At 35.7% G+C, this 14,313-nt stretch overlaps 2 protein-coding genes across 2 annotated transcripts; both read left to right on the forward strand.

The window, feature by feature from the left end:
- The first annotated feature begins 759 nt into the window (after positions 1-759).
- LOC135197688 (uncharacterized) lies at positions 760-11,765 on the forward strand. The gene is made up of 5 exons (XM_064224748.1): positions 760-817; positions 3,995-4,036; positions 4,751-4,918; positions 10,075-10,162; positions 11,136-11,765. The coding sequence occupies exons 2-5, from the start codon at positions 4,017-4,019 to the stop codon at positions 11,616-11,618; spliced, it is 759 nt and encodes a 252-aa protein (XP_064080818.1). The 5' UTR covers positions 760-817; positions 3,995-4,016; the 3' UTR covers positions 11,619-11,765.
- Positions 11,622-13,387, forward strand: LOC135208270 (uncharacterized; the record flags this gene model as incomplete). Its single annotated transcript, XM_064240381.1, has 1 exon — positions 11,622-13,387. A coding segment is annotated over one exon (651 nt), but the record flags the coding sequence as incomplete, so codon positions are not given.
- Between the last annotated feature and the right edge of the window lie 926 nt (positions 13,388-14,313).

Genomic DNA, 14,313 nt, shown 5'->3' on the forward strand with positions numbered 1-14,313 from the left:
ACTTTATGATTATTTGCATGTTGCCGCACATAAATGAAAGCATAACATACATGAGGTTGTGTCCTTTTCTTCTGTCATTTCTAAGGAATTTATTATTGATCGAGATAAGCGGTCCTCAGTTCATGCCCATGGGCAAATGTTACCTTTATCGCTGCACCCAAATACATTATTTTGTTTGTTTCCTTCAGTTGGGTAGGACGAGTTCAAAGGTCTACATCAGGCCTCACATTCACTTCATCACCTTACTACGCATACTGGCAGGCCCCTTTGTGCAAGTATCAGTACTGGCATAAGGACTGTTAGGCCTAAACCAGTTGATCATACATTTTCTCTCATACAATGCGAGAGCGTATACTAGCCTTACCTTTTTTCCTATGCAAAAGCCATAGCCTGTACTAATTATTATTATTATTATTATTATTATTCAGAAGATGAACCCTATTCACATGGAACAAGCCCATCAAAGGGGCCACTGACTTGAAACTCAAGCTTCCAAGAATATTATGGCGTTCATTAGGAAGAAGTAGGAGAAAGTCAAGGGAAATATGCTACTAATTTCCTGTCAAAGTATTTCAACATCACAATGAAAACTAATTCTTAAGTGACCATAAGCGTTGCCAGTAGATGATACGAAAAGTAGGATAATTATGATCACCACAAAGATGCACACGAGCCATTCATCTCAAAGGAAATGACTACTACATCAGGCAAGACAAGTATAAACTTCACTACGCTGAAGTCATCTGTCACTCAGTGAGTCAGTAGAAGGAGAGGTGTGATGGTAACATCCCGGGTAGATACTTTCGACCTATTCAAGGTATAGTAGTATATTCATTCCGTAAATAATTACAAATTCATTACAAAAAAATTGCTGTGTTTAATGTAGACGTGTCTAAAAATGCAAGTATTCTGTGTCGTACCTTAGAAGGGTAATAACTTGACGACATAGAAAATGGAAATAGAATTTTGCCCCAAAGCTAAGCGCTGGGACTTATGAGGTCATTCAGCGCTAAAGGGATATTTGGTAGTCGAAACAATTGTAATGAGAGAGTGGAAAGTAAGATGGGCGGAAGAAAATATGAACGGAGATATATGTTTCATATATAATAAAAGGGATGAAAGGGGTGGCAGCTAGGGATTGAAATGGCACTGCTAAGCTTTAATAGCGTAGCAAATGGTCCAGAGCACAGATCTCAAGGCATGGTCTTAGACCATGTATCAAGTCTTTTGTTACCGAGTGTTCTACTTGAAAAGTTCATTGATATTTGGAAAATTAGATCGTGAGACACAGGAGGTAAGACGCGAATTCTTGTGAATTAAACCGATAAACTTAACTTTAGAGCCGCGTACTTTGATAGACTTTTCATAACGAAATGTCACAGGAAAATTAATTTCTGTAAATTACTTGCCAAGTCGTACCATTTTGACGTGTGTAGCGTAAATCTTCCTCTTACGTAAAGAATAAATCCACTCAACAGTTCAGTATGTGATAAGAAAGTAAGTCTTCGAAGGAGTTATTATTATAACATGAAATATTGTTCTTCACCAGTAGTAATATGCCCAGGTTATTTCTACAAAATTTATGATGAAATATCCTTATAAGTCCTTAATTTATTCCCAACAATCTGGATAAATGTTCAGTTTGCGTTCGTTATCTCGAATCGAAAGCTGAGAAGTGAATACCAAGGGGTCGCAAATATTTACCTAGTTAACAAACCAAATCGGTTTATTTCCATATTGTTTTCTTTTCTTTCTTTCTTTTCTTTTTTTTTGCATTTTTTCCAGCTAGAATACTCTTTTAATTGGGTCTAAATTCTCATTCGAAGTAAGACAAGTGTCACATTTTAGAACGGACAAAAAATAAAAATGGAAATGGCTATTTTCTCTAAAATAGAGAATTAGTGAGTGGATGGGACTAACCGTGTAGGACCTTTTGAGAATGGAGCATAGTCCTACTCTAGATGAACTCCTATAATATTTATATTTTTCTAAGAGATTTGTCACTCCTCTCGGAACTGCTGTGAACATTACGGAGACGCCATGTGCACAAATGTGCATTAAAAATGGTCTTTGTCTCTGAAGTCATATTTCAGTATCCGTAACCATGCTTCTTTTTCAATTCCCTGGTGCGTCGTGTTCTTACAATATGTTACATAAAATTATAATTTTAATATTCATTTCGTACTAATTAATATGGTCCAGTAGAACAAAACTGGTCAAAATATTTGGGTAGTACAATGATAATGCTGGAGCTTTGTAATTCGAGTCGCACGCACAAATAACAGTTTATTACCATTTTTGCAGAAATAAATATTCTGCAATTCATTCAGTACTATATACGCATTATTTTCAGTATACGGACTTAATATTGGTAAGTTTTACAACCTAAGACGCCGCTGCTATGGGAAGTAGCACCATGGATTGGGATAAAAATATAATGTTTCCCGAGGTAGACGTGCGCCATCGGAATAGTTGTGAATCCCTTGGTTGGAGAAAATATTTTTTATAGTGTCAAAATCACAAATGCTTTGGGACATGGTATTTACTGCCCTCTTCCCTGAGCTGTTATAACAAAAAAATGAGACTTTGAGCCCTAACAGTACGGTGGATAATAAAAGTATAGTAGATAACTCATTTACAGAAAGGAAGCTGGATATTATGGAAATTCGCGAGACAAAGGTGGAAGGACAGTGTTGTGCTAAAATAGAGCACAGAATGACTGTCTAGATCAGATAACAGACATGAACCGGGGGAATGAGTGACACTTGTATTCTGAGGAACACAACATGGATGTTTAAAAGAAAATGAACTACTTTGAGGACTGCATTGCTAAAGTTGAGAGTGCAAAGAAAGACATTGGGGGAGTGAGTGTATATGAAAGGGAATTTTGGGTGAGCCTGAATCTGTATTTTTCTATATTTGAACGATACGAAGAGGTGGTAGTTCTAGGTATGTAATTTAAATGCAAAGGTAGGCGGATGGTATGTTCCTGGAGTTACTGAGAATGGGAGAGTCTTGTAGATAAGTGTTTGGAAGGCGCTCGATTGCTGGTATTGCAGATTATCAAAACAAGAATATTCACAAGTATACGAAGACAAAGGAAAAGGTTAAGGAAATATAGTTTGATAACTTACGTGTCAGTACTACAGAGTTGATGCCTGTTGTGGCGAGGAGAGGAGAAGCTGTAGGCATGTCTGTTCATTCTTTAAAGGTTACGTCAAAACAGACGTTGAAGCAAAATTGGTTAGAATTTTGCTGTATTGCTGTAGTAGCTACACGTAAATTGAGGCAAATAAGTTTGGTATGAAGGGAAATACGTATTTGGGAAGAAGTAAAAGAGTCAGAATGTGAAACTTGAAAAAATTCCATGGTTGCACTAAGAAGTAATAATTAAAGAGACTGGGTGCAGCCAAGTGACGAAGGGACGCTGTTTAAACAGCCCTCAGTAATACCTACACTGTATGACTGACTCATCAGTTATCTTAATCTCATGCCATTCCTGGCAACGAGGAATATTCTGTATCAGCAGAATACTACAGTTGATAAGCTTTTCATTTATATGTAAAACCATTTTAATTTTATTTATGGATCATTTGACGTCAGGAAACATTCTTGCTTGATTTTGCGTATTACATCTATTTCTGTTCATTTACCTTATCACCCACCAGGCTGGCCACCACTTGAAGGCATTAATGGCCTTCACTGCTCCAAGGGTCAGTTTATGTTTATGATAATAGTATGATAAGGCAAGAGGAGATTACCATACATTTGCGTGCTATAATTCTGATCAGTCCTATAGTTCATGTTACTGCTTGATCAAGTCTCGCTTTCATTTAGGTAAGTTTAAGGTGTACTGAAAATGTAGTACACTAAGATTAAATGATAAATGTAAATTCGTGAAGAAAATTTGTGACTGCATGAATGCTCTTCACTTTTGAACTTTTTCTTTTATGGAAATTAAGAGGAAAATATACAAACATTTTCATATCCACAGGACAGTCTCCAACCAGAGCAACATGTCAGGTGATGGAAATAGGTAATGTTCATTATCATTGTACACTGGGTTGGGGTCTCATTAGCATTTCATCTGGCCTGTTACTAGTTCATTTCTGCTAAGAGTATCATGGTTAACTTTTACTGTACGAGCAGACAGTGGCGTTCCTGAGGGGGGGGGGGGGGGGGGGGGGGGGGCGCCTGTTTGAAATCACCTCCAGGGCACCAAAGTGAGGGAGGCCCCAAAATGCGAAATTTAACCATTGCTGCTATGACAGGACAAGCTAAACCCAGTGGCCCCAAAATGGTCAAGGGCCTCATTTATATTTGGATCCAAAAGTTTGGGCCCCACTAAAGGGCCCCAATTTCCAGTTTTGTTAACAAAAATGTAACAAAAATGTTATATAAAAGAAACAGGGCTCTCCAAGGGCCCCTTCACAATTTCTGAAATTTGCATTTACAAGTGCCTTTAAAATGACCCTACAATTGCTCATATTCTGAAAAATTTCCCGTGGGGGCTTACAGCAGAACCCCTTGCTGCTTTGGCTCGCCTCCCACCCCAAAAGAGGGGCTCCCAATGAGACTGTGCCTCCCGGGCCCCAACATGTCTAGGAATGCCCCCTGCAAGCCGAGGCCCCAACCAACATTAGTTTAAGATGATAACATGTACTGTAATGTCTATATTCTGCAGTTATATAATTAACTATTTATTTTCTATATTTGCTTAAAATGTCTTTTATTTTTTTCTTGGAACAAGTGATAATTTCTTTGACGGTCGCTGGATACGGGAAGCCACTGACGGAGAGAATTTTTATGAGGAGAATCACCTTGTTGGTCATTTCTTGATATGCTATCGACTCAGCCTGAAGAGCAAATCCCCTCTCAAGGAGGAGCAAGTCAGACTTGCTCTCTGGTACCTGTACAGGTAAGTGATTGCACTCCATGTTGTCATTTGTTGATACCAGCATAAAACTAGTGCTGTTAAAAATAATTGCACACCCAACACAGTACCTACTCTTGATTGAAATGACATGTATGTGCTATTCTTAATTTCCCCTCATTTCATATCTTTTAAACTAGTCACAAAATTTCTTTGTTTTATCAGTACTGTAACCTATACTGTAACCTTTCCTTACATGAAATTACCATCTTGAGTACATAACTATTTGGCTGGCTTTCATACAAATTTTTCTCTGAATGTCAGTTGGTGAATTTATACGTTTGTGCTCATAATACTGACCTCGCAGTAACTTATACCAGTGTAATTACAGACTCAGCCACAGAGGCATATGAATCCCTCTATTCTTAAAATCTCTCCTTCCAAGTAGTGTTTGACATTTTCTGCTCCACAACAATCAGGCTAAGAAACAAAACACATCAGTCATTCCTAACCAGCCTCCTGCTCTACAGTAATTATTTGGAGCTTTTCTAAGTCTGCTAGGGGGTTGCTGTACTCCTTTAGTTCAAATCTGAAAGATTTTACTTACTAAGAAAAGTCTAACACTAATCAAAGCCTACTGATAGAAAAAATAAGTTCCTTTTCCCATGAAGATATAACCAATATTTAGACCCTGGTTTCTTACAGTTCTTAGTGGATCTAAAACTTGCTCTTTTAATATAAAATAAACCACCTTCTATGGCTCTTAACTCAGGACTATTGGCCCCTCCCTCACCCCTCCTAACAGCTGTGCTGTTCATTATTATAATTTCTACAACTGCTAGGTCAGTGATTCTTCATTTTCTCAAATGTCCTTAAATTCTACTCTCTTTTTAAAGCCAATGTGATTTCTACAAACCAAGCCCATTCCCTGTATTCTTTGGTATAGTTGTGGGAATTTTGTGAATCTGCTCTCTCTTTGCAGTCCACCATAAGACTCATATGACTTTCCCTACTTCTGTAAACTAATTTTTAATGTATTGTGTCATCTGCTCCCTTGATCAATCTTACTGGTACACTCAGGGAACTACTGTATCACACCTCTATTTCTTCTTTTACACTATCTTCTTGCTTCATGCATAATCCTCTAGTCCTCATATTTATTCTTTTTCACTTCTTGGGCATCCTATGCTCTATGCTTTTTTGTAAACAGCTCTATAATAATTTGCATTTTTGCTAAGTCTGCTAGGGGAGGCTGTCTTTTTGCTAAAAAATAAAAGATTTTCCTTACTGAGAGGACATCTAATTCAACTAATCATAGTCTGCTGATAAAATAAGAAATCATAACCTCTAGCAGTGAAGATAAAACAATAGCAAATGTGATTTATACAAACCAAGCCCATTTCCTGCACAGTATTGTTTGGTCATCCTCATGGGAGTATTATGAATCAATATATCAGCTGACACTCTTGGCAGTCCACCAAGAGATTACATTAAATAAAACTTACTACTAAAGATTTTATGTACACCCTTCTGTAAACTCAATTCTAATGTCCTGTGTCATGTGCCCCTCCTCCATTTTACTTGTATTCTCCCTTTAATATCGCCATTTCTTCTTTAACAATCTACCTCCCTGAGTCATGCAATATCTTCTAATGTTGCCAGTGCAAAAATCCAATCATCATTTCCTCATATTTCTTCTTTTTCACTTATTGGTTATCAAACAGTATTGGCACACAAATGTCATATGTGCTTTCATAGACAGCTTTATAACCAACCCTGTGTGAATACTGCGAATCTTCAGCTAACTCTTGGCAGCCACCAAGACTCCATTAGATAAGCTGTCAGCTCATGGCTCTGCCCCGATTTATAAATTAGTTTCTAACCTCTTGTGTCTACAACAGTTCCTTTCTTCAATTTTACAGGTACAGGCAGTCCTGGGGTTACGACGAGGGTTCCGTTCTTGAGACACGTCGTAAGCTGAAAATCGTTGTAAGGCGAAAATCGTTGTAAGCCGGAACATCGTCAAAAATCCTTAGAAAACCTTACTTTTAATGCTTTGGGTGCACTGGAAACTATGTAAACTGCATTCTTATAGCATTTTTCATCCAAAAAATCTTCAAATATTGATTATTTTGCATTTTTGGTGTAGGTGACGTAACCCTGGAAATAATTTCTGATGACTATAACTGAAAAGCGCCTTAACCTCGGAACGTCGTAAGCCGAACCCGTCGTAACCCAGGGACTGCCTGTATTCTCAGTGAACAGTTCTCTCATCTGTCTTTCCTCTTTAACAATATACTCATACTGTCTTGAGTCAGGCATTATCTTTTAATCATGCCAAAGCATAAATATACGTCTATCATTTCCCCATACTTCTTTATAATTTGTTGGCCATCGTATGATATTTGCACTTATCATATGCTTTTATATAGACTGCTACCTCCAATTTTAAGAGCCCATCAGAATGAATATCCCATTGCTTGATCAAGTCAATGTCTTTAGATAGTGTATACCTACTGTCTTTATTCAATCTAATTTATTTCTTCTTTTTAATAAAAGTGCAATCTAAGCTGTCTCTACCATCAGCATTTTGGGAGTTTTAACTAAACAAAAAAAAAGATGAGTTTGCTCTAATGTGTCAAATTCTTTTTTTTCCATCTAAGTTACTGAAATAACATCTTTTATTATGTCTTCATATTTAGTGTATTTCTTGTCATGTCTTCTTGTTGCCCCTACTTCTGCTTCAGAATAGAAAGCTGTCTTTTTCTACATGTGCATTTTGGTGTGTCTTCGTGACATTATAATGCCTGCTGGCCACTACTCACATTTAACATATGGAAATCAACACTCCTTAGGTTATTCAGTTTGTGACTCTTTCCATTTACTGCACACTTTACAATCCATATTGCTTCTTTTACCTCATTATTATAACTTTCACTTTTAACAAGGGGTCTGGAGCTTCTTGCAAAGTTCAGTCCTCACTTAGTTAGATAAGGGCATTTGGTTGCTCTCCCATTGGCCTCTGCATTAAAGAAAATGATAAAAGTACAGCAGTCCCCGGGTTATGACGGGGGTTCCGTTCTTGAGACACGTCGTAAGCCGAAAATCGTCGTAAGCTGGAACATTGTCAAAAATCCTAAGAAAACCTTACTTTTAATGCTTTGGGTGCATTGAAAACTATGTAAACTGCATTCTTATGGCATTTTTCATCAAAAACAACTTCAAATATTGATTATTTTGCATTTTTGGTGTCATATTTCATCTGCCAGATGAGCGTTGTAAACCTGGAAATAATGTCTGATGAATATAATTGTAAAGCGTCGTAACCTCAGAACGTCGTAAGCCGAGACCGTCGTAACCTGGGGACAGCCTTATAAACTCTGATGCATACACCAAATATTTCAGTTTTAGATAGCCTTTTTTTAATTTGCAAAAAAGTTTATGACATGCTTAATAATAAAATACATACTAAAATAAAAATGTGATTTGATAATGCTTGAAACTTAACTGAAGCCATTCTTTAAACACTAAATGAAGTTTACTCTAATTATTACTATAATAAAAGCAGCTCATGTCTGACTTTGCTTTTATGGGATGATTAGATACAGTAATTAAACAATAAGCACCATTAATATCATTTAATATTTTTACACCAGATTTTCCCTTTTTGGAGTTTAATGAAATCAGTACACATTCTACCCGATTTCTCATCTGATCCAGATCTTCATCTATGATTCTCTGAAGATGCTCATTCATTGAGGGCCTTAATTTTTCTCAATCCTCTTCTCTTGATTATTTTTCTGATCTTCTTTCCACACATTGAAGCCATTTCAGCCTTTTGATATCTCATTCCATAGCAACTTCCTCGTTAATTTGTAAAATGTTCCAAATGTACTCAAGTCATAAACCAAATCTTATCACACATTATTCGATTCTCCTCCAATTCTTTAAAAATGCCATACACCTACAGATTCAGATGGTATAAATGCCCTTATTCACTTTTGATTACTTCTTACTACTTTCTAAGCGCAGTATGACTCCAAGGTAACATACAAAGTACCTCTCCAAGGTTTGCATCTCCACAACACGATCTCCCTCCATCCAATCCTCTTCTACTCCATCAGCACAGTTAATAAATATTAGGGCTCAAAAATCTCTTGCTAATGTGACACCTGTTACATGTGATACAGTATTACATAATCATTACACCTCCCAAAGCACTCTCATGCCAATTACTTGGCTGAACTTCACCCCTTTCATTCCAGTCACCATAAGCTTCATTTTGACTCGTAGGTAACATACAAAGTACCACTCCAAGGTTTGCATCTCCATAACATAATCTTGCTCAACCCAATCCCCTTCTTCTCCAATTTTTAACACCTCACCCACTGTTAATACCAGGTTATCTGAAAATAGTAGCAACCAAGAGGTTGTTTTGCAGTATACTACTCCCTTTAACTTTCTGCATCACTTTTATATTAATGAAGACTGCTGACCTCTGATATAATCATTTAATATATGTAATGAACAGAGCAACTTGCTGGCAAATTTCAACTGTATCCTAGGAAACTACTAATGAATACTAGCATCAGTTACAAACATACATATTTATGAATACAACATGAAACATTTACAACTGATAACATGTTTAATATCAAGTTACCTGACATTCAATATGCATCATTAATTCTTTTCTAACCCAGTTTCCTTTACCTGAATGTGGGACTTTCCTAAGACTTTTGATTAGGCATTAATAGGAACATATAGGCATTAATGGCAAAAGTAGAGGCCATGTATCCTAGTTTACAGTAATATACATATACTACTATAGTATGCACATAAAACAAGACAAGGACAATTATTGGCATGGATAATACTTGTGAAAAATTTTAACTGAATTTATAGTTGAGTAAGGAAGGCTGCAAATAATTTAAACTGGCATACATCAGTTGATCACTCGACCAGATGGTCCCTAAGAAACATGATCCATGATACATAAAATATTGATTAATTTTTTAACTTTTCTAAATCTCTCAATCTTATCAGATTTGAAATGGTAAAAATATATACTGAAAAAGGCAATTATTATAATTCTAATTGAAATTTAAAAAACATATTTGCTAACTGATCTGTTTTATTAACAGTGATTGCAAGTACATATTCATTATAAACTTAAACAAATCTGTGTAAAATATTTTCAGAAAATGTCCAAGTCTCCAGTTTTGTTTTGGAATGAAAGATGGAAAAAGGTGGCTCCGAAGACCAACTAATCCTGAAACTGACTTTAAGGTTTGTAACAAACTAGCCTAATTTGGCCTTGAAACATATAGTTGAGCGTTGTCTCATAAATTTCTTGCATAACTCTTACCTCGAACACTTTTCTGAGTACTGACATAAGTGTTATATGATAAGCAGCATGAACTAACTTACTGTAACTAGAAAGATTGGAAGATATACCTCAGGAAACGTTTTTTGCAAAACTCGAAATTTAATGAGTGCATGAAGTAATCAGCCTATCCTCTGCAAGCCATTTCATGCACTTTTCACCTCGAGTTCTGAATCTGCTAAACATACTGTTTCAACAAGGCTTCTGGATTTAGTCTTTTTAATCAAGTCCATGTTCCTGTATTCTTAGTAATTTTCTGTCACTGGACTTTATCCAAAGAACTGTCAGCTATTCCTTTACATTTGACAAATTCTTATAGTAAGCTTCTGTCCATTTTTTATTTAAAAATATATAATGAATACATGTCAACTGGAATACCATAAAACTGATTTTATGGATGCATAAGTTCTTAGTTTAGGACCACCCTGAAATACATTTGCTATAAGAAAATGGAATAGTGGGTGTTTTGTAAAAACCCTTACTGAAAAACTCTGAAACAAACCCTGAAACAAATAATTTATTTCTGAAGTCTTGAAATTATTATGCATTACGAAACAAACCTCAAACTATGTACAGTAGATCTGAAGTACCAGTAACTACTCTCAACAAACAGAATATTCTTAATAATCCATAATTTATAAATTTATGTAAGACTACTTAATCTTTCATAAGGCATACAGCTGTAATAATGCAAAAGTACTGTAGTATACCCATATAACTTAAAAATTACCAACTCTTAATGTTGATTAACTTTTAAACAGGACCCAGTAATAATTCTGTGAATATTTCAGTGAGAAATATGCACTTAGTAGGCAATTCCCTTGAATCTATCATATACTTTATTTTGTAAAAATAAAATACCTTTCCTGTTTTCAGATTCTTCATGGCAAAGGAGTAAAGGAAGTACGAGAATGTCTACAAGCATATCGTTATAACTCAGAGACTGGACCTCTCTTTTGTGCTCGATTACTTCTTGATTCCCCAGATCCAGCATTAGATACAGATGACCCAGAACCACCCTCTTTCCACAGTTCTTACATGTTATTTGGGTTACATCACAGCATAGGCGATGGTACAACTAACATGTACATTATGAGGTACTTTATCTTGCTGCTGAATGATGTCATTTGTAAAAGAGCAATTGACAAGGATGAACCTCTGGGTGCATTACAAGGAAATGAATATACTGCGATAGATGTTGGTGAAAAGAAAGCCATGCTGCAAAATGACCCAGAATTACGAGAGAGATTTTCTCAGGAATTCGAAGTTGTTGTAAGTCATTCACCATATATGATCAGTGGGTTTTCAAAACCAAATGAAAAAAGAATGACTCATAGTTTGGAATACATAGTTGATTAAGATATAACAGCAAAGTTTTTTAAAAAGTGTCGTGAGGAAAAAGTTACCATTAACTCTGGATTTTCTGCGGTGGCAAATGTTGCATTAGTTGATCTACTTCAGGAAAATAATATAGTTCATAATTCCTATATAATACAGAATTTCCATTTGGTCAACTTACGACGCTACTGGGAGAAAAAGATTCCCGATCTACTTGGCATACATATAGGATACCCTTTACTATCAAGGTCAGAGGTCCCTGGAAATCTTGGTAATAATTACTGGGAATATGCACGTTCTTTACATGAACGCATTTCAGAGGACCTAAGGGGGAAAAAAATGGTTTTTTTCCAAGCCTTTCTAACTCTCCTCGGCAATAAAATCTCTGCAGCAGGACTACTGGATGATACCAAACCATTTATTGGTGACTTTCTCATCTCCAACATGGGAGATGTAACTCCCCTTGCATCTGAAGGAGGTGAAGAAGTCAGGATTACCCACATCACAAGGTCAATATCTAACCACATGGTAAATACAGTTCCTATGTCTATTGTCTGCCATACATTCCGGGGGAAATTTACCATGACATTTGATTATAATTCTGCTGTTATAAGACAAGATGTTATTATGAAATTCTGCAACCAGATAGTTAAACGTATGCAAAATGTGCTTTAGTAAGTTTGACTACCAAGGAATAGAGTGGCCACCATTATTATAAATCAATTTGGTGTATATGTTACGGCCATTTTGCAAAATTGGTCATTTTACAAAATTGCCGGCCATTATGCAAAAGGACCAAATTCGTGGTCATTTTGCAAAATGAACTAAATTTCTCAACATTTTGCAAAATGACCAAGATTTTGGTCAGTTTACAAAATTTTCGTTGGTCAGTTTACAAAATGTCCATACAGCAAGCAGCCAGATGAAAAAAAAAGCGAGGGAATGATAAAACGTACTGAACATAACTAATTTTATTCATTTTCAGAAAATACAGCTTTCAAATGCATCAAAACGTATAAAGTTTTAGCAAGTAACTAGTTGAATGCACACAAAGTACTACGTTGGTCGTCTTCTCCTGCCTTTCAGCAGTGCCTTACTGACAACAGTGTCACCAGTCAGCTCCCATTACTATTGTGGAGAGAGAGATGGGGGGGTGGGATAATAAGTGAATGATCGACAATTATACAGTACAGTTACCCTTAGTGGAAAACGAGTAGATGAACCAGTAAATGAGCCAATATTATAAGAGATGATTTGCAGAAGTGAATGACAAGCTTTTTTTCCATCTGGCTGCTTGCTATATGGAGATTTTGTAAACTGACCGACAATAATGCTGTTTATTTTGTAAAATGACCAAAATCTTGGTCGTTTTGCAAAATGTTGAGAAATTTAGGTCATTTTGCAAAATGACCACGAATTTGGTCCTTTTGCAAAATGGCCGGCAATTTTGTAAAATGACCAATTTTGCAAAATGGCCGTAACATATACAGTACAAGATCTGTTATCTGGTTATCTGTGGGGGTTCCGTTCCTGGGGTTGTGCCGATAAGTGAAAACCGCCATTAACCGAAACTCAGTGATTTATGGCGCCAATAACCAGTTTATGGCACACCATAAAGAACCCTTGTGGCACCATACGGTGGCTTATGGCGCCAATAACTGGAACTTATCCCATTATGGCGCCATAAATTACTGATTTTATAGTGTTAGACAAGTGCCATAAAACCGGATTGCCGATATAACCGGGGACTGCCTGTATATATGTATGTATGTATGTATGTATGTATATATATATATATATATATATATATATATATATATATATATATATATATATATATATATATATATATATATATATATATTTGTGTGTGTATTTCTCTCTCTCTCTCTCTCTCTCTCTATCTCTCTCTCTCTCTATATAATAAAAAATATATATATATATATATATATATATATATATATATATATAATATATATATATATCTATATACTATATTATATATATATATATATATAATATATATATTATATATATATATATATATATATATATTATAATATATATATATATATATATAGATATATCTACATAGATCTAGTATGGACAGTATACATATATCTATGTATGTAAGTATATACAATCATACACTGTACATAAGTAAACAGATAAATATAATACTGTACTATATATATATTATGTATATATATAAATACCAGCCTCTCAAATTATGGTATTACCAGAATTCTCTGCCAGCTACATTGTGATGACTATTTTTCACTACCTGTCATTGTAGCAGTGATACATTGGCTGATGAATATACTGAATTTCTTATCTACAAAGAGAGACAGATGTGAAGAGAGGAATGTGAGCATATTGCTTGAAACTTAAATTACAGCACTTAAATAACATTACAGCAATAAAATCACAGGTTACTGCTTGTAAGTTATGGGCCTCAAGGTCAAATTTCATGGCACCACATACAATACAGTATATTTTGCTATTAACAGTTCCACAGGAAGGTTCAATAGTCTTGCTGTCCAACCTCTCTAATGGTTACTTCACATTGCAATTGTAGAGTTTTCTCCCAGTTCCACCTTTAGATCATTGTAATCAACCTCTCTTATTTTCTGGAACACTAAATCTTGCCATTGACAGTCTAACTCCCTGTTTCCAATGCCTTAAGCACTATGTACTCTATTGCTGAAAGTACACC

The sequence above is a fragment of the Macrobrachium nipponense genome, chromosome 11, assembly GCF_015104395.2.
Source record: "Macrobrachium nipponense isolate FS-2020 chromosome 11, ASM1510439v2, whole genome shotgun sequence".
NCBI classification, from domain to species: domain Eukaryota; kingdom Metazoa; phylum Arthropoda; class Malacostraca; order Decapoda; family Palaemonidae; genus Macrobrachium; species Macrobrachium nipponense.

Coding starts and splice junctions, on each gene's coding strand:
- LOC135197688 (XM_064224748.1), top strand. CDS start 4,017: ATGTCAGGTGATGGAAATAG. Junction 4,919..10,074: donor GCTCTCTGGTACCTGTACAG/GTAAGTGATTGC, acceptor AAATATTTTCAG/AAAATGTCCAAGTCTCCAGT. Junction 10,163..11,135: donor ATCCTGAAACTGACTTTAAG/GTTTGTAACAAA, acceptor TCCTGTTTTCAG/ATTCTTCATGGCAAAGGAGT.